Here is a 25,749-nt window from a genome sequence, read left to right as displayed (position 1 = left end):
GGAGAATATGTTTTTCTAGATTTTGTAGTGTAGTGAGTTATAATGGAGTCAGTAACTGTCTTCTCTTTACTGTTGTTGATTATACAATGCAGTCTGATAATAAATATGTTTTTGGTACCGAAAACAAGTTTCTACATAGACTTTCTGGATCAGACGTACTGTAATTTTGAAGCCTTTTTGTAAAATAGATTATGTTCTGTCGGATAGAAACTAAAATGCGTCGGTTCTTGGGCGACTCCTATTTAATATCTAAATGCACAACGAATGTTCAGACATATAAGGAAATCAAAAGCTGAAAGAGAGATGCTGATATGCTCCTCCTACAAGCATTCTGCAACTTGCAAAAGAGACTTGGAGGAAGTAACACATCACTCATCACAGGAAGTAGATTCTTTATTTTTAACATGCTGCAGCTCAGTGTCTCTGACAGTTGACAGCTGAGAAAGGGACAGAAAGAGACAGAGACGCACGATGGCTGAATTCAAATGGATTCAAATGGCTTTATTTGGGATACTGCTTCAGTTTACAGGTAAGAATGCATATAATATACATAAATACCAGAAACATTACTACATGTAACTATAGAAATCAGAAATGGTAAGTTATTATACAAAGTCTGCAGTTTATTTTAAACTAGCTGAGTTTTATGACATTTATTAACAGAATGAAACACATTTGGTAACTTCCGATGTTTCTAAAACCTTCCTCACACTATCTGTCAGCAGGAGAGCATATCATATTTCAGTTTACTTTTCATGTTTCTCTCATCTCTTCACAGCGGTTACTGGACGTCACCTCTCCTTCATTGTCAGAGATGGTGATGATGTCACTTTGACTTGTGGTAATGTGGTAGACGGTCAGGTTAACTGTGACAGGACTAACTGGGTCATTACTGGTTCAAGAGGCAGAGAAGTAGATCTGGTTACTGGAGGGCAGATTGTTGAAAGAGACAAAGCTAAACGAGACAGACTGAATGTTACAGAGAAATGTTCTCTGGTTATAAAGAAGGTCACAGTTCAGGATGTTGGTCTTTACCACTGTCAACAGCTCTCACCAGGACAGGGAGTTGAAGAGACTCACATTGATTTATCTGTTATTAACAGTAAGTATGTCCATCATTATATTTTCAGATCAAACTGTCTTCCCTGATTCGTCTTCCAATCTCACAGTCAAATCCTCACAGTGTCTGAAATGTTGTTATGAAACAAATAATCATTTCAGTTGTATTTTCCCCCAATAAATCATTAGATATAGTCTAATTTCGTACAAACAAATAATATACAAATGGAAGAAAGTGTACTCATGGGGACATTTCAGACACTGCTTATCAGAACAATAAACTGAAACATTATAATAATTGATAAAGTAATTTGGTCTTTGTTTTTTGTTTTTTACCAGTTAAGGAACATGGAGAAGGTGAGCGGGTGGAGCTGTCCTGCTTTGTGTCGACACGTGAGGGGTGTATACACACAGTGAAGATGCTGTATGAGGGGGAAGATGCAGATGGACAGACTTCACACTATGAGTGCTCAGTTACTGTGATGTTTCTTATTTCTAATCTCAAGCCAAAGTCAAAGTATTTAGAGTTGTTAAAGTGTGAAGTAAAAGATGGTTACACTGGAGAAGTGCAGCCGTTTCCCTTCATCCTTCAGTCCTCAGGTGAGAAACCAGGTGAGAATATAATGAGCTGTTTAAAATCAGCTTGAACTGAAACCATGGGATATTTACTCACCGTAGTTTGTTGAGTTGTGTTATTTCTTTTGTCCAGGGGAGGATTCAACAACATTAACCACGATGGGAACAACTGAAAGCGGCAGAAAATCCAGAATCACCTCAACAATGCCTGCTGTCAGCGTTACTTCACCATCACCACAAGGTACTGACTCCAAAGGTGGTGGATTATTCAGTATTTCTCTCCACTTTTAAAACTAAAAGTATAAATGCCATTTCATTTGTCTGGGTGAGCACACAGCATTGACAACAACTTGATGAACAAGTACAAATAAAAGTAAGACGATCAAAACAGTAACTGTTATCAGTGATGCTTAAACAGCACCAGGTAAAGTATGAATGTCAGACCAACATATGGTTGCTAAGGGAGGTAATTACGTCGGGAGAAGCAAGTTTATTGTCTTTGACTACAGGATTTTTGAATTTGGCTGCAGCTAAAAACATATTTCATGTTTTCATTCTAACCTTCAGGCTGGTGGAGGCTCGTCACGGTGTCTGTGGGTTTAGCAGCACTCGTAATAACTGTAGTGGCGGTCAACATATGGATAAGAACTAAAGGTGAGAACATTCAAAGAATTATTTTTTAGAAAAGAACAATTTAAAACGTTGATTACGCTGTGGAAACTAAAGTCGGCTGTTTGTTTTGTCTTTTTAAGGGAACAAAACCCAGATGGATGGCAATGCTGTGAGTTTTTAAACTGAATAATCAAATGCTTTTGTTCAGGCTGTTCTTATGAAACATTCGTCCATATTAGACTGCTTCGGTCCGCGTGGGGAGGAGAGGGAGGAGATCAGGGTGGATGGCTGGGTCCTTAAACACAAGGCTTTCAAGTGGAGGAGTGGAGTTAAAGAAAGCTCAAGACTTTCATCCAGGAAATGGTTGTTCTTGTCTGAGAGAACAATTTAAGGGGACCGGTGTTTTAATCCAAACTACAGTCCTCTTTCTCTAATCTTAACTTGTCGTTTTGGTGCCTAACGGGCTGTCTCCATTGCACACGTAACGTATGCGGAGCGGATGTTCCATTCTCCACTTCCACTATAATCAATGACACTGTCTACACCGGGCAAGAGTGGTGTGTTTGCTCCGTGGAGATCCGCTCTACAAGCGTTAAAATAGGACAGTCTTCTATTTCTATTGTTAACACAAAGTGTGTGCGGCCTTTTTACACAGAAATGGATCATAATGTGTCCATATTTCTTTTAAATTAAACTACAGATGTACAGGAAACGACTTAATGACTGTCAATGAGCGTTTTTGTTTTGAGAGTCTGTTTTTATTTTGCGTTTCCTGTCACCTGCGTCCTTTAACTAACAGCTGACAGTAGATTGTTGGTTCCGAGTGTTGTGCCGGCTCCAAAAAACGAAAAGAAACATCCGGAGGGAAAGCTCGGCGTGTCTCCTGGTAGTCACACAGTCCTACGCCGTGTGTGCTGCAGGTGTAGCCAGGTATTAAATACACCCCGCGGATATTCCAATCTGTGAACTGTCCACAAACGTTATGCATTCAATGTAGCCAAAATGGGAACTAAACTGTCTATCTGTGTGACGTTCTACTTTGGGGATGTTCTGCAGCCAGCGGAAATTCCACCGGATGTCCGTCTCCATCCTCTTCTTTGTGTTGGCGTTCTGACCTGCGGCTGATTTCTGAGGACTATGGTTACCTGGTCCTCAGATCTCTGCAGGGTAAATCCAGACAGCTAGCTAGACATCTGTCCAATTGGATATTCTGTTGGACGACTTAAACTACTTTTGAATGTACACATGTTCCACCAGAAACAGTTCCTTCCTGAGACTATTTAGCAGCGGCACCGTTGCTTCGTCCGGCGCTTACCGTCGTCCAAGACGTCTGTGATGGTTTAGAGAAATGCGATAAACCAGAGCGCGTTCTTCTCCCATCGTGTAATGCTGTGTGGACTAACCAGACCTTCCTTTCGTCCTCTGAAAAGACCAGTAGTCATGTGACCGGCCAGCGGTCGCTGTTCTTTTGTTGGATTCACACAAATTTGTTGTGCGTACGTTTTCGTACAATATCAAACGAACCTGTTCATGAGAACGCGTTGTGGTGTAGTGCTGACTGAATTGAGATTTATTAGTTCCATTTCATCTCAGAATCTCAAGGGTGTTGTGGTGTTTTCCACAGGAGCATCGTAATGAAGGTACAGTGACCTATGAAAACGTTGGAGAACCTTCTGTTTCTATCAGACTCCACTGATCAACAACGTCAACATCAACTCACCAGAAGAAGGAGTCCGCTGCTCTGAAACACCATCTCGAGATCATTTTGGGTTTTTATGTGGCTGTTTGAAAACTGCAGATGTGAAAAGCATCTGTCAGAATGTTACTTTACATGTTTCTTATCGTATTTTATTTCTTATTTAGTTTGCCATAGTTGTATGTTTGTACAGAAGAACTAATCTTTAAGTAACTTTTCATATAGGGTTGATTTATTTAGTTATTTTATAGTGTAGGGAGTTTTAATGGAGTCAGTAACTGTCTTCTCTTTACTGTTGCTGATAATACAATGCAGTCTGGTAATAATGTGTTTTTGGTACCAAAAACAAGTTTCTACATAGACTTTTTTTGCACAGACATACCGTAATTGTGAAGCCTTTTTGTCAAATATGATTATGTTCTGTTCTTGGGTCTCTCCTAAATGTTCAGAAATTCAAGGAAATCAAAAGCTGAAAGAGAGATGCTGATATGCTCCTCCTACAAAAATTAAGCAACTTGCAAAAGAGACTTGGAGGAAGTAACACATCACTCATCACAGGAAGTAGATTCTTTATTTTAACAGCTCAGTGTCTCTGACAGTTGACAGCTGAGAAAGGGACAGAAAGAGACAGAGACGCACGATGGCTGAATTCAAATGGATTCAAATGGCTTTATTTGGGATACTGCTTCAGTTTACAGGTAAGAATGCATATAATATACATAAATACCAGAAACATTACTACATGTAACTATAGAAATCAGAAATGGTAAGTTATTATACAAAGTCTGCAGTTTATTTTAAACTAGCTGAGTTTTATGACATTTATTAACAGAATGAAACACATTTGGTAACTTCCGATGTTTCTAAAACCTTCCTCACACTATCTGTCAGCAGGAGAGCATATTCATATTTCAGTTTACTTTTCATGTTTCTCTCATCTCTTTCACAGCGGTTACTGGACGTCACCTCTCCTTCATTGTCAGAGAAGGTGATGATGTCACTTTGACTTGTGGTAATGTGGTAGACGGTCAGGTTAACTGTGACAGGACTAACTGGGTCATTACTGGTTCAAGAGGCAGAGAAGTAGATCTGGTTACTGGAGGGCAGATTGTTGAAAGAGACAAAGCTAAACGAGACAGACTGAATGTTACAGAGAAATGTTCTCTGGTTATAAAGAAGGTCACAGAGGAGGATGTTGGTCTTTACCACTGTCAACAGGGAACTGCAGACACTCAGATGGATCTATCTGTTATTAACAGTGAGTATGTCCATCATTATATTTTCAGATCAAACTGTCTTCCTGATTCGTCTTCCAATCTCACAGTCAAATCCTCAGTGTCTGAAATGTTGTTATGAAACAAATAATCATTTCAGTTGTATTTTCCCCCAATAAATCATTAGATATAGCCTAATTTCGTACAAACAAATAATATACAAATGGAAGAAAGTGAACTCATCGAGACAAAAACAGAAGTGCTGGTACTGGCCCATTTCAGACACTGCTTATTAGAACAATACACTGACACATTATAATACTTGATGAAGTAATTTGGTCTTTGTTTTTTGTTTTTTACCAGTGAAGGAATCTGGAGCTGGTGAGAGGGTGGAGCTGTCCTGCTCTGTGTCGACACGTGATTGGTGTAGACACACAGTGAAGATGCTGTATGAGGGGGAAGATGCAGATGGAGATATAACATACATGGATATGCAGAATTCACACTATGAGTGCTCAGTTAATGTGACGTTTCTTATTTCTAATCTCAAGCTGAAGTCAAAGTATCTAGAGTTGTTCAAGTGTGAAGTGAAAGATGGTTACACTGGAGAAGTGCAGCCGTTTCCCTTCATCCTTCAGTCCTCAGGTGAGAAACCAGGTGAGAATATAATGAGCTGTTTAAAATCAGCTTGAACTGAAACCATGGGATATTTCTCACCGTAGATTGTTGAGTTTGTGTTATTTCTTTTGTCCAGGGAGGATGGGAACAACATCAACCACGATGGGACAACCTGAAAGCGGCAGAAAATCCAGAATCACCTCAACAACGCCTGCTGTCAGCGTTACTTCACCATCACCACAAGGTACTGACTCCAAAGGTGGTGGATTATTCAGTATTTCTCTCCACTTTTAAAACTAAAAGTATAAATGCCATTTCATTTGTCTGGGTGAGCACACAGCATTGACAACAACTTGATGAACAAGTACAAATAAAAGTAAGACGATCAAAACAGTAACTGTTATCAGTGATGCTTAAACAGCACCAGGTAAAGTATGAATGTCAGACCAACATATGGTTGCTAAGGGAGGTATTACGTCGGGAAAAGCAAGTTTATTCTCTTTGACTACAGGATTTTTGAATTTGGCTGCAGCTAAAAACATATTTCATGTTTTCATTCTAACCTTCAGGCTGGTGGAGGCTCGTCACGGTGTCTGTGGGTTTAGCAGCACTCGTAATAACTGTAGTGGCGGTCAACATATGGATAAGAACTAAAGGTGAGAACATTCAAAGAATAATTTTTTAGAAAAGAACAATTTAAAACGTTGATCACGCTGTGGAAACTAAAGTCAGCTGTATTTTTTGTCTTTTTAAGGGAACAAAACCAAGATGGATGGCAACGCTGTGAGTTTTTAAACTGAATAATCAAACGCTTTTGTTCAGGCTGTTCTTATGAAACATTCGTGCACATTAGACTGCTTCGGTCCGCGTGGGGAGGAGACGGGGGAGATCAGGGTGGATGGCTGGGTCCTTAAACACAAGGCTTTCAAGTGGGGGAGTGGAGTTGAAGGAAAGCTCAAGACTTTCACCCAGGAAATGGTTGTTCTTGTCTGAGAGAACAATTTAAGGGGACCGGTGTTTTAATCCAAACTACAGTCCTCTTTCTCTAATCTTAACTTTTCGTTTTGGTGCCTAACGGGCTGTCTCCATTGCACATGTAATGTATGCGGAGCGGATGTTCCAATCTCCACTTCCACTATAATCAATGACACTGTCTACACCGGGCAAGAGTGGTGTGTTTGCTCCGTGGAGATCCGCTCTACAAGCGTTAAAATAGGACAGTCTTCTATTTCTATTGTTAAAGCAAACAGTGTGCAGCCTTTTTACACAGAAATGGATCATAATGTGTCCATATTTCTTTTAAATTAAACTACAGATGTACAGGAAACGACTTAATGACTGTCAATGAGCGTTTTTGTTTTGAGAGTCTGTTTTTATTTTGCGTTTCCTGTCACCTGCGTCCTTTAACTAACAGCTGACAGTAGATTGTTGGTTCCGAGTGTTGTGCCGGCTCCAAAAAACGAAAGAAACAATCCCGGAGGGAAAGCTCGGCGTGTCTCCTGGTAGTCACACAGTCCTACGCCGTGTGTGCTGCAGGTGTAGCCAGGTATTAAATACACCCCGCGGATATTCCAATCTGTGAACTGTCCACAAACGTTATGCATTCAATGTAGCCAAAATGGGAACTAAACTGTCTATCTGTGTGACGTTCTACTTTGGGGATTGTTCTGCAGCCATCGGAAATTCCACCGGATGTCCGTCTCCATCCTCTTTCTTTGTGTTGGCGTTCTGACCTGCGGCTGATTTCTGAGGACTATGGTTACCTGGTCCTCAGATCTCTGCAGGGTAAATCCAGACAGCTAGCTAGACTATCTGTCCAATTGGATATTTCTGTTGGACGACTTAAACTACTTTTGAATGTACACATGTTCCACCAGAACAAGTTCCTTCCTGAGACTATTTAGCAGCGGCACCGTTGCTTCGTCCGGCGCTTACCGTCGTCCAAGACGTCTGTGATTGGTTTAGAGAAATGCCGATAAACCAGAGAGCGTTCTTCTCCCATCGTGTAATGCTGTGTGGACTAACCAGACCTTCCTTTCGTCCTCTGAAAAGACCAGTAGTCATGTGACCGGCCAGCGGTCGCTGTTCTTTTGTTGGATATCACACAAATTGTTGTGCGTACGTTTTCGTACAATATCAAACAAACTGTTCATGAGAACGCGTTGTGGTGTAGTGCTGACTGAATTGAGATTTATTAGTTCCATTTCATCTCAGAATCTCAAGGGTGTTGTGGTGTTTTCCACAGGAGCATCGTAATGAAGGTACAGTGACCTATGAAAACGTTGGAGAACCTTCTGTTTCTATCAGACTCCACTGATCAACAACGTCAACATCAACTCACCAGAAGAAGGAGTCCGCTGCTCTGAACACCATCTCGAGATCATTTTGGGTTTTTATGTGGCTGTTTGAAAACTGCAGATGTGAAAAGCATCTGTCAGAATGTTACTTACATGTTTCTTATCGTATTTTATTTCTTATTTAGTTTGCCATAGTTGTATGTTTGTACAGAAGAACTAATCTTTAAGTAACTTTTCATATAGGGTTGATTTATTTAGTTATTTTATAGTGTAGGGAGTTTTAATGGAGTCAGTAACTGTCTTCTCTTTACTGTTGCTGATAATACAATGCAGTCTGGTAATAAATGTGTTTTTGGTACCAAAAACAAGTTTCTACATAGACTTTTTTTGCACAGACATACCGTAATTGTGAAGCCTTTTTGTCAAATAGATTATGTTCTGTTCTTGGGTCTCTCCTAAATGTTCAGAAATTCAAGGAAATCAAAAGCTGAAAGAGAGATGCTGATATGCTCCTCCTACAAAAATTAAGCAACTTGCAAAAGAGACTTGGAGGAAGTAACACATCACTCATCACAGGAAGTAGATTCTTTATTTTTAACAGCTCAGTGTCTCTGACAGTTGACAGCTGAGAAAGGGACAGAAAGAGACAGAGACGCACGATGGCTGAATTCAAATGGATTCAAATGGCTTTATTTGGGATACTGCTTCAGTTTACAGGTAAGAATGCATATAATATACATAAATACCAGAAACATTACTACATGTAACTATAGAAATCAGAAATGGTAAGTTATTATACAAAGTCTGCAGTTTATTTTAAACTAGCTGAGTTTTATGACATTTATTACCAGAATGAAACACATTTGGTAACTTCCGATGTTTCTAAAACCTTCCTCACACTATCTGTCAGCAGGAGAGCATATTCATATTTCAGTTTACTTTTCATGTTTCTCTCATCTCTTTCACAGCGGTTACTGGACGTCACCTCTCCTTCATTGTCAGAGATGGTGATGATGTCACTTTGACTTGTGGTAATGTGGTAGACGGTCAGGTTAACTGTGACAGGACTAACTGGGTCTTTACTGGTTCAAGAGGCAGAGAAGTAGATCTGGTTACTGGAGGGCAGATTGTTGAAAGAGACAAAGCTAAACGAGACAGACTGAGTGTTACAGAGAAATGTTCTCTGGTTATAAAGAAGGTCACAGAGGAGGATGTTGGTCTTTACCACTGTCAACAGGGAACTGCAGACACTCAGATGGATCTATCTGTTATTAACAGTGAGTATGTCCATCATTATATTTTCAGATCAAACTGTCTTCCCTGATTCGTCTTCCAATCTCACAGTCAAATCCTCAGTGTCTGAAATGTTGTTATGAAACAAATAATCATTTCAGTTGTATTTTCCCCCAATAAATCATTAGATATAGCCTAATTTCGTACAAACAAATAATATACAAATGGAAGAAAGTGTACTCATCGAGACAAAAACTGAAGTGCTGGTACTGGCCCATTTCAGACACTGCTTATTAGAACAATACACTGAAACATTATAATAATTGATGAAGTAATTTGGTCTTTGTTTTTTGTTTTTTACCAGTGAAGGAATCTGGAGCTGGTGAGAGGGTGGAGCTGTCCTGCTCTGTGTCGACACGTGATTGGTGTAGACACACAGTGAAGTTGCTGTATGAGGGGGAAGATGCAGATGGAGATATAACATACATGGATATGCAGAATTCACACTATGAGTGCTCAGTTACTGTGATGTTTCCTATTTCTAATCTCAAGCCGAAGTCAAAGTATCTAGAGTTGTTCAAGTGTGAAGTGAAAGATGGTTACACAGGAGAAGTGCAGCCGTTTCCCTTCATCCTTCAGTCCTCAGGTGAGAAACCAGGTGAGAATATGATGAGCTGTTTAAAATCAATTTGAATTGGTGCAGATGGTAAATCATGAGGTATTTTCTTGACAAACGGTTTGTTTGTTGTGTTATTCCTTTTGTCCAGGGGAGGATGTAACAACATCAACCACGATGAAAACCTCAACGTCGCCTCCTGTCAGCGTTACTTCACCATCAAAAGGTACCGACTCCAGCGGTTAGTGGATTATTCAGTCCTTCTCTCCACTTTGAAATGTAAAAGTATAAATGTTGACCCACTCCTGGCTTTTGGTGGAGACATTCTCGTCTTTATTCTCTAAGTTATTTGTCCTCTTTAAGCTAATTTTTTTTAAAACTAAGCCAAAATGTCATTGTTGTTCTTCCAGTTTGGTGGCTGTACCTCATTAAGGTCATAGGTTCAGTGGCACTCGTAATCATCACGGTGGCTGTCATCAGATGGAAGATGACTAAAGGTGACAACGTTCACAGATTCAACTCTTAATAACAAGGTTTTAAAGCTGGGTGTTCAATGTGGAAGCTAAACCTAACTCGTGTGTTTTTTCAGGGGAGAAACGACAGATGGATGACAACGCGGTGAGTTTCAAACTCAATAATGAAATAATGAACATACATTCTTTCTAGTTGCTCAGCTCGAATTACTGTGGCTCTGTAGTTAACAGAGGACGCTCTGATCGAGATGTGCATAAAGTTAAGTTTTTGAGTGGAAGTGGAAGGATCTTTTTAGGGAATAGTTCATTTTGGTGAATTTTACTTTCTTCCTAATAGTAACCCTCCCTAAGGGCAGTTTGACATTTCTTTTTAAATTCACCTTTTTTATTTTTGTGTAGTACTGATCCCAATGTGTTTTATATCAAAATGTTCAGAACAAACTCAGCTTTCTGTAAACTGAGGCCCAAATTGTTATGTTTTTGTCCTTGCGTCAAGTTTCTTTGTTCTAATTGGTTTCATGTTTTCTGTTTGTTTCATGATCTTCATGTTTTTTTTTTAAATTCACTGTTTGGTTACATCCTTGGGCACTTGTCTTCCTGTCTTTGTTTCCCGCCTTTCCTGATTGTTCTGTTGTTCTGCCCTGATGTGTTCCACCTGTTGTGTGACCTGTCCCTTGTCAGTCCTCGTTACCTGATGTATTTAGTCTCTGTCATGTCTTTGTCTTTTGTCGGATTATTACATTCTGTTGCTGTGTGTGCTGAATGCCATTCTGCTTTTCTGTGCTTTGTGGTTGTGCCACCTCGTCTTCCTGACCTTCATTTTATTTTGGACCACCTGTTGCATGTTTTTGCTCTGCCAGTCGCCTGGACACTTTTTGTTGTATGTTTTGTTAATAATTTCCTACTGCATCTGGGTCCGAGCCTCGCTACCTCGTTGTGACACAAACGTGTTCCAGAGCAACGTTTAAAGGGATAATTTGGCCCTAAAGCTGAAAATTGATGTTAGCTTTTTGAAATTTATCAACTCTCTTGAGAAACCATACCTACACTCAATTGCTTTGGTGCTTGAAATGAGTTTACAAAAGTCTTGGGTTCAATAAAGTAGCTTAATATATAGTAACACAATGTTGTCAAACATTGCTTGGACTCGCCGGTGCGTCTTTTGTCCTCAGAGGGTTAAAAACAACAAATCACAACCTGCAATCAGGATACAGGAGCTAATTAGCTTAGCTTAGCTCAGCATAAATGAGAAACAGCTAGTCTGGTTCAGTCCAATGTTAACAAAAGCTCACTTATTAATATGTGGTATCTTTAACATGTTGTTTAATCCAACTACTTCTTGATGAACAACAGTCTATCCATCTGCCCAGCACGTGAGCCTGGGGCAGTGATGACACGACTCCAGGAAGTTACTGCAACCGGCTGTTGTGCACTGAGAAATATACAACATACTTCACTCGATAAAAGCACAACATTGAAGTTTTCGATTTACAGAAATGTGAACTGTAACCAGACTGTGTTTGTCCAGGGACAGAGCTTAAACTCGGCGGGGACTCAGCCCGGTCTAGAAACCAGTGAGGACACGGTGAGATCACACACACAACACACCCAGAACAAAGTTATACTCACTGCTGTGTGTTCTCTAAACACTGTAAGAGAAGAAAGAGGAAGGAAGAGGTTGTTGCGTCATTATACCAGAATAGATTTTAAAAAAAGTGAATCAAGAAGTAATGAGGGGGAGTGACATGAAAAGAGAAACTCACACTGTCTTGTCTTCTCCTCTCCTCTGTGCAGGCTGATCCTGAAGATGGTGTTTCCTACGCCTCCATCAGCTACACCAAGAAGACCAGCAGGAGATCCCAGGTCAGCTGCATTGGATATACTAAGGAGGCGATTTCCAATTTTGGAAAAAATTACAAAAATGCATGCCACTTGTTAAAGCAACACTAAAGAAATGTTGCCCCATCGCCCCCCTACAGGTTGGAAGCTGAATTGTCCATTACTGTTTTTGTAATGTCTCATTCAAACTACAGATCCACTACCCAGTCTGTCAAAAACTTGCGTATTGTAATGGACACTTCAGCTTCCAACCTGTAGGGGGACCGAAGCGGGACTAGTTCTTTAGTGTTGCTTTCACCTGCCTGAGAGCAGAGAGTGCATGAGCAGAATATGTCTGCCTGACGCATTGATCCTTTATCTGACTAAAGTTTGAGCAAATAACAATCCGTGGGTATGAAATATCAGCAGCCTAACTGTGGTATTTTGATTAGTCTATAACAACGCTTTTAATTTCCGGGATTGTTCAGGTGTCTCCGGAATTTCGTCCGGATGTCCGTGTCCTTCCTCTTTCTTTGTGTTGGTGTTCTAACCCCCAGCTGATTTCTGAGGACTATGGGTACCTGGTCCTCAGATCTCTGCAGGGTAAATCCAGACAACTAGCTAGACTATCTGTCCAATCTGAGTTTTCTGTTGTACAACTAAAACTACTTCTGAACATGATCCACCAAAACAAGTTCCTTCCTGAGGCTACCATGTTGCTCCGTCCAGCGCTTAGCACCGGCCAAGACATTGATTGGTATTAAGAAATGCCAATAAACCACGTTTTCATGCTGTATGGAGTAGTCAGACCCTCCTCCGCAGCGCTGTGGAGGAAGGTCTGGCAAAGCGAGACTATATTTTGATCTATCAATGCCACTGTCCATGGTTCTGAAGTAGCAGATGGTTTGCTTTTTTTTTAAAGATTATTTATTGGGCTTATTTGTCTTTTTAAAGTGCCTACAGTCTATATTCCTATGGTAACAATATATGACAATGTGGCAATGAAAGGGGTTGGGATTATGGACCTCATAAGAGGAATCTGCTGCTCCCTTTGGCTTTCAGAGCATCATAGTGAGTTTCAGCTCATGGTTTTGGCGTCCGGCCAAAAACTTTACTGTTCTGTTTCACACTCAGTGCTCGCACAGCCTCATTTTCCAAAGCAAAAGGCTTTAACCCTTGTGTGGCGTTCGGGTGTGTGGGACCTGTTTTCAATGTTTGCTGAAAGAAAAATTATTCTATTTATCATTCTAACTCAAACTCATTGGCCTTGGCTCACTGTCTATGAAGAACACTGAAAATTAACTTTCAATGACTGCACATGGTACAATGGATGGATTTAAATGTAGGTGCTATGAAACTGTGTTGTCTTTCTGCACCTGCTATTATTAACGCACCAAGTTACAAAACTGTTACAATTCAAGCATCTGTTCTAAGAAATAAGCACCAATAACGATCAAGAAACTTGTTTCTATTTTTTTTAAAACCTTTTTTATAATAGAATTTCCTTGTTTTCTCACATCATAAATGTGACCTCACAGTGGTGAATGGCAAATATAAACCATAAATGATGTTTATATCATTGGTAATTGAGCGAGAGTAAACATCTATTAATTAATTTTGCATAAATTGTTATGGCTGTATTGATTTATAAGCCGAATAATGTGGTGGGTCCACCAGACCCGGGAACATTGGCTGTGTAACAGAAATATGAAACACCACAAAAGGCTTTAAAGGCGATGTACAGTCCCTGGTCATCAGCAGACTGACTCAGTTAGAGACTAGCTGGTGAACAAAGAAACAAAAACACCGCTCCAAAAGCTTCTGCACCGGCTGGATTTGTAAATATTTGTAAATCAGCAACCGATTACTAACAAGTTCATCATCATACTCATAGATTTAGTCCTGGTGATTCCTTCACTTGTCCTCTGTCGCCACCATCAGACCAACATGTCAACTTCACTCACAAGGCTTTTCATAATCTAATGAGCAGATAAAAGCTGTTACGTGGTCGCAAAATCTGCACTTTCACAGCCAGGTAACTGGTAATTGTGTCCATGTGTTGTTGAATTTACTGTACAATAATTTAGGTGCTGTTTTCCTCTTACTACTTAGGTACGAAATGACGATGAAGGTGATTCAGTGACCTACAGCTCTGTGAAAGTTTCCTCCTCTGCTGATCCCAGCGACCTCTACGCCACCGTCGACAAAGCACACAAATAAGACAGCACAGCACCCGGGAGACATTTTAAAGCTTTGGCTACTCACTGCTGTTTTGGAGCAAATATTGGAATCTTTACCTGTCAGCCTTAATTCATAATGAACAGATCCCTAACACCTTCACCAACCAGGGAAATCATCAACGAACAGCAATCTCCAAAGTTCATGTTCATAAACATATTTCTTTTCAGTAACAATCCTTCAAGCTGGAAGCTCATGACAGTCACCACGATTAGAGATAAACTGGGTGATAGTACAAACTGCTGAAAATGATTCTGTTTTTTTTTTTTTTAATCTTGCTTTGTATTTGAATATATTACACAACTTTGAAACAGTTAAATTGGTGAAGTGACTCCAAGGGAATTTATTATCCATTTCAGCACCATGGACAGCAACATTACAAACCTTAACAAATGAACGCCTGAACTCACTCTTAATCAATGTTTTGGGACACCTGTAGAGAATATTTTATTTATATATTTTTATTTGGTGATGTTGACCAAGCATGCTGCAGGAAGGTGTCTGATCGTCATGCAATTATAGTGCTTTTTTTTTTTTTTTTTTTTTTTTAATTCTGTGAAAGTACGTAGCTAAACAGAGTGTAATGCTTACTCCAGCTCACTTTGACAAATAAACATTGAGCCTAACAACTAAATACATCTCTATCATTACTCAGATGCCCCAATTCCATCCAGGTAAACACAATTAAAAGAGGGAATCAATGATTTAAAGTCAATGAAAGGTTGCCGTTGAATTTCTTGAAAAACATTGGTCAGGTCTTGAACTGTGACCTGAATTTAAATAAGCCTACTCCCACCTTAAAATATAGTGACAGTTAAAACATTCCTGTTGCTGCGACCAATAGAAATGGGCCATACCTTATTTTGTCATGAGTACTGTAAAAGAGATGATTATCATCAGAGTAAAACATTAATAAACGTGGCGTACGCACAAAACGGCGCAGAACAAGAAAATAAATTAATTCCTTTGCTCTGGACGGAGACCAGTGAAGTCTATTATTTTCCGGTGATGGCTGAGCGTTACTGAGCAGACTCCAACTGAGCTTGAAGACGTAGATGTGACATGGGCAACGTGTCTGAAAGCTGTAAGTCTTCTGGTAGCTGTGCAAGAGAAATCTCAATCATTCCCAATCAGCATAGACCGAGAGGTAGGTATATGTTAGGAGATAATATAGACACAGGCTAATTACTGCTAACTACCATGCTAGTTTATGTTAGTAATTAAATCTAAACAGCTAATGTAAGTCCAAACTGTTTGCGTGCGGAGTGAGATACAAGGTAACGGAGCCTTTTATACATTGTTGTGTTTCTTTATAAATTAACAACGGACAAATAGTCTTTAAGCGCTTCAGATGTAAAGTTATTCACTGTCAAAGTGACGTAGCATTAAAATGGCGCCATAGGAGCTACGCTTAGAGAGTAGAGGCTAACCCCCTTTGGTCCTCCACGCAAACGCTGACCCAGGCATACGCACATTTTGGAGAAAATGGGAATTGGTGACACAGATGGTGAGATGGTGAACTGATCTCAGACTGCAGAAAGTAAATGTAGGAATAATGTTTTCTCATAATATGTTAATATATAAGTTTCATGTCTCACATACATTTTTTTTCTCTTCATATCATCCACATTATCATGAATATTAAATGCAGCAGTGTTATTTGCGCCTGTACTGAGTAAAAATTGTACCATAAACACCTCCAACTGTTTACTGTTTCCAGAGGGAAATGGCAGACAGCGAAGTGATTTTTTAAAAATAAATATAAGGCCTATAATCTTCAACTTTATTATAACGCTTGTTTGGATATTATACATAGTTCTGTTAAATCTCATCATATAGGTCTGGTATATCAAAGCTGTCCCAGAGTGCCATAATGCCTTTTGTTTTTGAAGGTATTATTAATATAGGTGCTATAGATCAGGTTTTTCTACACTGTGCGAGAACAGGCCAATATATATCTATATAAAATTCAATTTGCAGCAATTGCTGAATATCTGAGGAGTATTTTGTTTTTTCTGTTCCAGCCATCACGAAAGAACAACTGCCAGAGTCATTAACATACTGATCAGCATTCATAAGGTGCTTTGCATTGACTATTTTTAGTAAAAATGGGCGTGTACAGGGCGGGATAAGAGGATGATTCACGTACACACACTTGTGGGTAATCTCTGATTTATAAAGGGGACATTGCTTACAGCTCACGGTTTTCTAAATCTGAGTTTTTTTTCTTACCATTATTGGCTTTTGGGCGTACTTATGCTTTTAGTAAAGATCCTACACACAGTTTTATAAATGAGACCTGTTACCCACATTGTTACCAAAGCACTTCTCCTTCATTTCTCAGAAAATAACACTAAGCTGCATGAGGAACCAACAACCCACTAACATTTCACCATTTTCCCCTGAATGGACATATTGCACCAGGGGAACATTTGTGGTGTTGACCAAGCGTGCTACAAGAAGGTGTCTGATCGTCATACTTCTTAGAGGGGAAAGTAAATTGTCACAAAAAACTAAATGGTGGTAGGTAATACATTTGATTTCATTAGTAAAAAAAGTATTACCTGGCTGACGATGGGAGCAAAAGGACGCAAAAAACGAAAGTTTCTGTTGCACTAGTCTGGACGTGTTGCCGTGCCAACGTTTCAACAAAGGTTACCTAAATGCCATGGATATACATTTGCTGTCAGCGGATTAATTGATTGTGCGTTTTGTGGATTTGGACCTTGCTCACCTGTTTGAATGGGATGCGCGTAGGCCTTGCTGGATACACCGTGACCCTTTTTGTGGATCTACTGATTGCTGTGGATTCATTTTTTCCGTGTTATTGGATTACAGCAATTTATAGCAATGATTATTCACTGTTACATTTTAGTTGAATTTGAGTGTCGGGGCATCCCGCCACAGTCTGTCTGTTGTGCTCCAAGACGACCGTGCTGCGACTGGATTTTATAAGGGCCAATTGTTACAATGCAATTTAAAATCTGCTTTAAAAAATAAAGATATATGTTTATTTAGCATGTCTGTTGAATGGTCTCAATGTTTTCTTGTTTTATTTCATGTGAATACTAGTTTACTAGAGGAGCAACTTAGTATTTGAAGTAATACAGGAAGTGTGTACTTAGTTTCCATGCTTATTGTGTTCCCACAACAACAATAGTGAGTAAATCTACTGAAATGGCCCCCATAACAGTGGAGTGTGATGTGTGAGATAAGAAGACAGAGGTTAGTCATGTATGTATACGTCATGTATGTGTACATCATGTGTGTATACATCATGTATGTGTGTATACATCATGTGTGTATACATCATGTATGTGTATATACATCATGTATGTATACGTCATGTGTGTGTACATCTTTGCCAAGTGTAAACCAGAACAGAAGGCGTTGGGGGGGTCATGCCTTTTTCACAATGATTTTGGAGGGTCATAGAAATGTTATTGCTGGCAAAGGGAGGGTTAAATCTATTTATTTAAAGACCTTTCTTGTAGTGGCAGTGGATAGACATGAAAGGGGCCGATAGATGGGCGATGGCACGCAGCACAGCGCCTCAGGTCGGACTCGAACCCGGGCCGCTGCAAAGGACTAATGGGGCGAATGCTCCTACTGGGCGAGCTAGAGGCCGCCCCGGGTCAAGTCTAAATATTTCAAAACTTCTCCGGTAGCCCCCTAAATAAAAAAGGAACAGACCCTTTCATACTCATTCAAATTGTTGAATTAATCTTTGTTGAATTAAGGCTTTATGTTTAGGGAGGAGTACTGTACAAAACACTTCTTCAGTTCTCAGGAAACAACAGTAAGGTGCATGAGGAACCAACAAACCACTAAGATTTCACCATTCTCCCCTGTTTGGACATATTGCACCAGGGGAACATTTGTGGTGTGGGAGCAGATTGACTAATTTTAGCATTTTAATTTATTCTTTAAACATTTATTCTGTGTGAGTCGTTTACATTTTGACCTGAAGCTTCTGAACTTTGAATGAAAAGGGGTTTGGTCAAAAGACAGAGCGACAGATTCTCTCCGCATCATCTGTGGGGCTGAGAACTCGTCTGAAAACTCATCAGTGGCTCATGTCCTTCATCTCAACGCTGAACCACATCTGGATTTTTGGCTGTTTAAGATATCGTAAAGAAATTAAAAAGATCAAAAGTTGATATGTGAATTCAGCAGCTGAAAGAAGGTTAAAAAGAAGATGCAGTCACTATAGGGAAGTGACTTTACTCAGAACAGGAAGTAAACGCTGTATCTCTCCTAAAGAAGTGAGAAACGTTGACAGTCGAGGGCGAGAGAGCAAGAGAGAGAGACGGAGAGGCACGATGGCTGAATTCAGACGGATTCAAATAACTTTATTTGTGATTCTGCTGCTTCAGGTTACAGGTAAGGACCCACAACACATACATGACTAAGAGAAATGTTACTGATAGTTTTTCAATAACTTACATTGATTTAAGTGAGACGGACACATTTTTCTGTTTGTTTTGAACATGCTGTGTTGAGTGGATTTTGATTAAAGCATGTTATCTGATTTCTGTTGTAATTAATAATAATCATCCTCTCACATAACCTAACTATAAACATAAAGGCCAAATTCTTATCTCAGTTATTTTTCTTTTCATCTTCAACAGTGATTCCTGGACAAACCCATCTCTACATCACTGTCAGAGCTGGAGATGATGTCCCTCTGCCTTGTGAAAATGTGATAACTCAGGACAACTGTGACCAAACTACATGGCTTTCTAGTTATAACAGGGAAGCAGCAGTAGAGCTGATAGCATTTGGACAGATTAGAGATAATATTACCAAAACTAAACCAGACAGACTGAGTGTTACAGAGAACTGTTCTCTGGTTATAAAGAACGTCACAGGTGATGATGCTGGACGTTACATCTGCAGACAGTTCTACACATCAGGACAACAACTAGGTCCAGATGCTGTGGTTCATCTGTCTGTTGTTACCAGTGAGTATTTACATCATAATGTTTACTAACTGTCTTGTTAGAACAATAAACTGAAACATTACAATAATTATGATTAAGTGATGAAGTTAATTTAACTCTTGTTGTCTTTCTCTCCCATTATCTCCATCTTCACCAGTGGAAGAACTGAAGAACACTGATGATTCGTCCACCTTGACCTGCTCTGTGTTAACATATTCTGGTTGTGACCTCACAGTAGAGTGGCTGTATGAGGGAGATGAGAACAACGTGGAGATAACACCGGGGACCTGTTCAGCCCAGGTGTTATTTACTCCTGGTCTCAATCAGAACTTACTGAAGTGTAACGTGACAGATAAGAGGAATGGAAACACACTGCTATTCTCATTTGAGAAATCAGGTACAGTTGGTTTTATTTGTTTAGTCTCTTCAGATAGTAAGTATGAAGTATTTTAACACCATTTGTTGTATTCTGTTGTTTCATAACAAAACCAAAAGGAAGCTCAACAGTGGGAACAGATTACACACCAGAGAATGACACAGGTAGTTACTTAACATCATACTCTCTCTCTCTCTCTCTCTCTCTCTCTCTCTCTCTCTCTCTCTCTCTCTCGCTCTTTCTCAGTCCTTCAAATATAACTGAATGTTAAATAGTATCTATATACTATATATTATACATTATCGTATTTAAGTGACTAACATGGATTTAGGTGAGACAAACAAATTTGCTGTTTGTTTTGAGCATGGTGTGTTGAGTGGATTTTGATTAAAGCATGTTATCTGATCTCTGTTGTAATAAATAATAATCATCCTCTCACATAACTTTATAACTATAGATATAAAGGCCAATTTCTTATCTCAGTTATTTTTCTTCTCACCTTAAACAGCGATTACTGGACAACCCCCCCTCTACATCACTGTCAGAGTTGGAGATGATGTCACTCTGCCTTGTGAAAATGTGATAACTCAGGGCAACTGTGACCAAACTATATGGATTTCTGGTCGTAACGGGGGAGCAACAGGAACACTGATAGAGTTTGGGCAGATTAAAGATAATATTCCCAAATCTAAATCAGACAGACTGAGTGTTACAGAGAACTGTTCTCTGGTTATAAAGAATGTCACAGGTGATGATGTTGGTCGTTACACCTGCAGACAGTTCTACACATCTGGACATCAACTAGGTCCAGATGCTGAGGTTCTTCTGTCTGGTCTTTACTGTGAGTTACATAAATAGTTTTCAAACTCTCGTTAAAACAACAAACTGAAATATCAACTTTATTTACAGACTCAAGGTACAGATGAAACATACACAACACATAACAAGAGGGGTACAAACCAAACACACAGACAAATACATACAGACAAACTGACTCCCAGAAATAACATAAAGGAGACACGCATAACAAACACATTCATACATATATACATACAGGCATACAAATAGCTATACCCAGTGATGAATGATTAATGATTAACAGGTACAGATGCGTGTTTCCAGAGTTTTGACAAATATCTGGTATCACTAAATGCAGGATTTGTTACAAAATTGTATTATTTGACTCGGTTAATCAGCATTTGATTTGTACGTAAAATTCCTCAGCACAGCATGGAAGGTGGGAACATCACGCTTCACAAACAAATGGCTAGCACAACAGAATTCTAAGCACATCATTGTATTTCACCTTTATCTTGTTTGTCTTTGCTGTACTATAGCTGCACCAAAGTTGAGCTGTATACCATATGTATGACACTTAACAACAGTGATGAAGTTAATTTGACTTATTCTGTCTTTCTGTCATCATATCTCCATCATCACCAGTGAGTGAGGAGAAGAACAACGATACGGTCATCTTAATCTGCTTTGTGTTGTCATACGATAACTGTGACCACACAGTGGAGTGGCTGTATGAGGGAGATGAGAACGACGTGGAGATAACACAGAGGGTCTGTTCAGCCCAGGTGTCATTTACTCCTCGTGTTAATCAGAAGTTACCGAGGTGTAACGCGACAGATAAGAGGAATGGAAACATGCTGCTGTGTAACGTCGGCCCCCGGTCCTCATGTAAGAAAACAGGTACAGTTGGTTTTATTTGATTGGACTTAAAGTTTTAAGATTACATTAATATTTCTCATTTAGTCTATTTCTGATGGTAAATGTGAGGTATTCCATCATCATGTTTTGCTATTTCACATAATTTCAATAAAATCAAACGGAAGCACAGCGGGGGGGAGAAACAAAAAGGATGGAACTTCAACCACACAAGGTAAGCTAAATGAGAATAAATGCTTTTTTTCCAATGGGAATATCTCCATTTAATACGTTTATTCTTATGTTCAGGTTATTTGCGGTTCATCATGGTGTCTTTGGGTTTAGCAGCACTCATAACAACTGTTGTGGCGGCCAACGTATGGATGAGAACTAAAGGTTAGATTTCATTTTTATAAACAAGATTTGATAAAAGTGGATTTACAGCGTGGAAACTAAAGTCTGATCTTTTTTTTCTTTTCAGGCAACAAAACCCAGATGGATGGCAATGCTGTGAGTTTTGAAACTGAATAATCAAACGCTTGTGTTTGTGATATTTCACTATTTACAATAAGAATACATAGTGTTGTGGAAGTTTCTGTTCAGCGAGGGAGGAATTTGTAAAATGAAGAAGAGACCTTGTTGAAACAAAAATAAAGACAGGCTAGAGACTGGATTAAAAGTTTGGATATTCGGTGAAAGAGTTTAATTATTTTCTCGAGAGAACAATCAAACAAAATGACGAGAATGGCAGTTCACAATGAAACAGAGTAACAGAGTGACACCACACATTCTGGTGCCGTGTAACACTGGACAGCTCCTTATATCCTCCTCTGCCCCAACAGAAAAACCCTATCATGTTTTGGGAAAACACTTTGAACCTAAACAAAACACTTCATCTCATTCTTCAGACTTGACGGAGCCAGCTGCTGTCTCTGTCCTAATGATTATTGCGTCAGCAGATGGCCGGCGCTGTCATTCTACCTCAGAAGTTAAGAGATTTATCTTTTCCATAGATTAGTTCCATTTCTGACCTAAAGTTTGGGCAGCCTGAACTTTTACCATTTGTTTATTCCGGTGATAAACAGAGTCACACTGGTTGCTGTCCCTGGGGACTGAGGGCCCTAAAACAGGAGGAGGTGTCGTAGGAAGCAGTCACATTGTTTATGAGGCAAGGGTGAACTAGGGAGACACATGAAGGAGACATTGTGGTGATTTAACCTAAAACACAGATGACTTTTACGAATGCGTAGGAAGTGAATAAACACACAGATAAGCAGTCCTTGCCTATGTAGAGAATCATTGTCTATGTAATTTTCCCATCACATTCCCCACTTTTGATTACAACCCTAATCATCATGATTCAAAACACTGACTGTTGTTTTGAATCTAAATGGCTGCAGCAACAAAGGAGATTTGGTAACACTTAGTAATAATAATGTGATTCATACATGAAAAAGCAGGATTTCATTCATGTAGTACTTTATAAACTATCAGTACTGTACAAGGGTTAGATTAGTGCATGTACAGGACCTGAGCATGTGTGTGTATTCAGGCCTGAGTGTAGTGTGTAATAACAACAGAGTGTAAATTGTCATTTCCCCATAAGGGACCAATGATGAGGGAACAATGTGTTTTAATTATGCATTAATTAAGATATTTAAATCATCATGAATTTAGATTTATTAATGATGTTCATGTTTTGTTCATGGGTAAATCTGCAGTTAAAGTGACTAAAGAAGCCAAAATAGTAGTGTTGTAATCATGATAAACTAAAACATTACTTCATCATGTTTGTGGCCCTTCAAATGAAGTGCTGACCTGGTCCATATTTAACATAGATCAATAAAATATGATAAATATATTTGATACATGCAGCATATATCATCTTTGTGACCCCTCAAATAAAAACAAAGAAGTTGTCAAAGAAATTCCAGGTGTACTGACACTTAGAAGTTAATAAATAAAATGTAATTCATGAATATCCTTCTTGGGTGAGCATTGTTCTCAGGCATTACTGTTCAAGTGCCAGATGTTGTTAATAAGGCAACTGTTAAAATGGATCTGCAGTACACTGTATTTTGTGTCAATGTAATGAACTCAGTATTAGTTTGCCACCCATTCCTTTAATTGTTAATATATTTAATTTTATACCACCATTAATCATATCTTATTAATAAATGTTAGTGATGGAGCAGTTCAGCACTTTATTTGAAGGGCCACAAACAGGCTGACGTTATGAAGAAGTTACGTTTACTTAATCATAGTCTTGCTTTTCCAGACCCTCCTCCACAGAGTGCAGAGGAGGGTCTGGTTACTCCACATAGCACCTGCTATGGGAGGAAAGCATTCTCTGGTTTAACGGCATCTCTTTAACCCTCCTGTTGTCCTCGGGTCAAATTTGACCCATTATTAAAATGTTTCTATATCAGAAATTTGGGTTTCTTTCAACCAAATTGTCAAAAAAACAACTTGGATGGTTCCATACAAAATTCTTCTCAAGTAAAATAAATGGTCAGTTCACTCCTTTCATGGCATTTGAGTGTTCAATACAATTGTATAGCTTTTGAAAAAAAGAATTGATAAAAGAATATTGAAAAAGTGATAAAAATGTCAAAACACCACACAAATGCAACAAAAAAAAGCAACAACAAAAACATCAGAAAAAGGGACACAAATTTGAATACGTGTCAAAAAGTCAAAAAGTGACAAACACATTGGGAAAAGCAGAAACATGTTGAAAATACGACCAAAACCTTTTTTGAATTTTGACCGAGAAAGACTAAAAGTTGCATGGTCGATGTGAAGACAACACAAGGGATAAACCAATCAGAATCGTCATGTACAGAGCCGCTGCAATATAGTCGTGCAACAGAAAACTCCGATTGGACCGATAGTCTAGCTAGCTGTCTGGATTTACCCTGCAGAGACCTGAGGACCAGGTAACCATAGGCCTCAGATTGGACAGATAGTCTAGCTAGCTGTCTGGATTTACCCTGCAGAGACCTGAGGACCAGGTAACCATAGGCCTCAGATTGGACAGATAGTCTAGCTAGCTGTCTGGATTTACCCTGCAGAGACCTGAGGACCAGGTAACCATAGGCCTCATGAATCCACCAGAGGTTAGAACGCCAAGAATATAGACTAACTTAATCATGATTACAACACTGCAATACCGTCCCTTTAAGATTGACCCATGAAGAAGACAGGAATATCAATAATACATCAGAAATCCTGATGACTGTAATACCTTAATTGATGCATTAATTAGCGTATTGTTCCTGCAGTAAGTCTGGCATGAGATACTTTGTGTTGTTAATACTTGGACATTACTGATAGTTCATGAAGTACTACATTAATTAATTCCTGTATTTTCATACATGAAGGCATGCTTGAATTCATGGTAATTCATGTACACTTATTATAGTGTTACTGGAGGTTTATTTGTTCCATTTCATCTCAGAATCTCCGCTGTGTTGTGTTGTTTTTCCCAGGAGCATGGTGATGAAGATGAAGGTACAGTGGCCTATGAAAACGTTGAAGAACCCTCTGTTTCTATCAGTCTCCACTGACCAACAACTTCAGCTTGTGAAAAGAAGTGAAAAAAAAGGAAATTTTAGGATTAGGCTGTCTTATGTGTTGAGTCTTTACACCTGACGTCTTGAAGCTTAAGTCTAACCTGTTTAATGTTTTAGTCTTGATGTTAAGATTTTTCTCATTGCTTTTAAAGGTTAAGCTTTGCCTGAGTTATTCAATCTTTTTGTATAGACAAGAAATTAGAATAACACATCGCATTTTTGTCATTCTTTCATATACAGTTCAGTACTGTACCAAAATAAATAGTTTTTCCCTAGCAGGGGCCCGGTAGGAAGGCATTCTCTGAGGGCCCCTACCCACATCCACAGCTATTCATTCTTCCCTGAGGATATTTCTACAACATATAATAACATATAACAACAACAATTCATTTTTATTTATAACTGCTGTAAATATGTTCACTGGAGGTTCTGTGTGTGTGTGTTTTTAAACTTTGTTGACTGGTTTTAAATTAGTCTTCAGCCTTACTAGTCTCTTTTTTATAAGTGAAACTAATATAATCTGCAAATAAAAAAGTGCTTTATAACAACTCACGTGTTGTGTTTTGTTCAACTGTTCTGTCCATTTGACTGTTCATTTTCTTTGCTTTTATTTCTTTAATTGTGTCAAAGTGAATTATTCAGGATACAAAATGCAACTCTGTCCTTTATGTTACTGTCCAGCAAAGACGTACCCTGTCATTATTTATGTCCATGCCTTTGTGTTTAGGTAGGACTACTCTAATAGAAACACA

At 39.1% G+C, this 25,749-nt stretch overlaps 2 protein-coding genes and 1 long non-coding RNA gene across 3 annotated transcripts; all 3 read left to right on the top strand.

Moving 5' to 3' along the window:
- Positions 1 to 267: 267 nt before the first annotated feature.
- LOC116706110 (uncharacterized) lies at positions 268 to 25,417 on the top strand. Its single transcript, XM_032542754.1, has 11 exons — positions 268 to 529; positions 911 to 916; positions 19,088 to 19,414; positions 19,551 to 19,790; positions 19,889 to 19,933; positions 20,278 to 20,610; positions 21,213 to 21,467; positions 21,616 to 21,657; positions 21,732 to 21,818; positions 21,904 to 21,932; positions 24,914 to 25,417. Exons 1-11 carry the CDS (start codon positions 472 to 474, stop codon positions 24,989 to 24,991), a joined length of 1,500 nt encoding a protein of 499 aa, XP_032398645.1. The 5' UTR covers positions 268 to 471; the 3' UTR covers positions 24,992 to 25,417.
- LOC116706149 (uncharacterized) lies at positions 5,917 to 6,432 on the top strand. Its single transcript, XR_004336152.1, has 2 exons — positions 5,917 to 6,019; positions 6,345 to 6,432. It is a non-coding gene; the product is annotated as an uncharacterized LOC116706149 (long non-coding RNA).
- Positions 8,665 to 14,850, top strand: LOC116706120 (uncharacterized). The gene is made up of 9 exons (XM_032542765.1): positions 8,665 to 8,789; positions 9,041 to 9,349; positions 9,670 to 9,963; positions 10,073 to 10,147; positions 10,332 to 10,418; positions 10,511 to 10,539; positions 11,923 to 11,979; positions 12,189 to 12,257; positions 14,325 to 14,850. Exons 1-9 carry the CDS (start codon positions 8,732 to 8,734, stop codon positions 14,430 to 14,432), a joined length of 1,086 nt encoding a protein of 361 aa, XP_032398656.1. The 5' UTR covers positions 8,665 to 8,731; the 3' UTR covers positions 14,433 to 14,850.
- Positions 25,418 to 25,749: the final 332 nt, after the last annotated feature.

Source organism: Etheostoma spectabile, chromosome 18 (assembly GCF_008692095.1).
Source record: "Etheostoma spectabile isolate EspeVRDwgs_2016 chromosome 18, UIUC_Espe_1.0, whole genome shotgun sequence".
Taxonomy (NCBI): Eukaryota; Metazoa; Chordata; class Actinopteri; order Perciformes; family Percidae; genus Etheostoma; species Etheostoma spectabile.
This window is presented reverse-complemented; position numbering and strand designations above follow the sequence as displayed.

Bases quoted from the DNA above. Each gene is read 5' to 3' on its own strand.
- LOC116706110 (XM_032542754.1), top strand. From the start codon at position 472: ATGGCTGAATTCAAATGGATTCAAATGGCTTTATTTGGGATACTGCTT. The intron at 21,468-21,615 runs GTACAGTTGGTT...ACGGAAGCACAG, and splicing joins GTCCTCATGTAAGAAAACAG to CGGGGGGGAGAAACAAAAAG. The intron at 21,658-21,731 runs GTAAGCTAAATG...TCTTATGTTCAG, and splicing joins TGGAACTTCAACCACACAAG to GTTATTTGCGGTTCATCATG.
- LOC116706120 (XM_032542765.1), top strand. From the start codon at position 8,732: ATGGCTGAATTCAAATGGATTCAAATGGCTTTATTTGGGATACTGCTT. The intron at 9,964-10,072 runs GTGAGAATATGA...CCTTTTGTCCAG, and splicing joins GTCCTCAGGTGAGAAACCAG to GGGAGGATGTAACAACATCA. The intron at 10,419-10,510 runs GTGACAACGTTC...GTGTTTTTTCAG, and splicing joins CAGATGGAAGATGACTAAAG to GGGAGAAACGACAGATGGAT.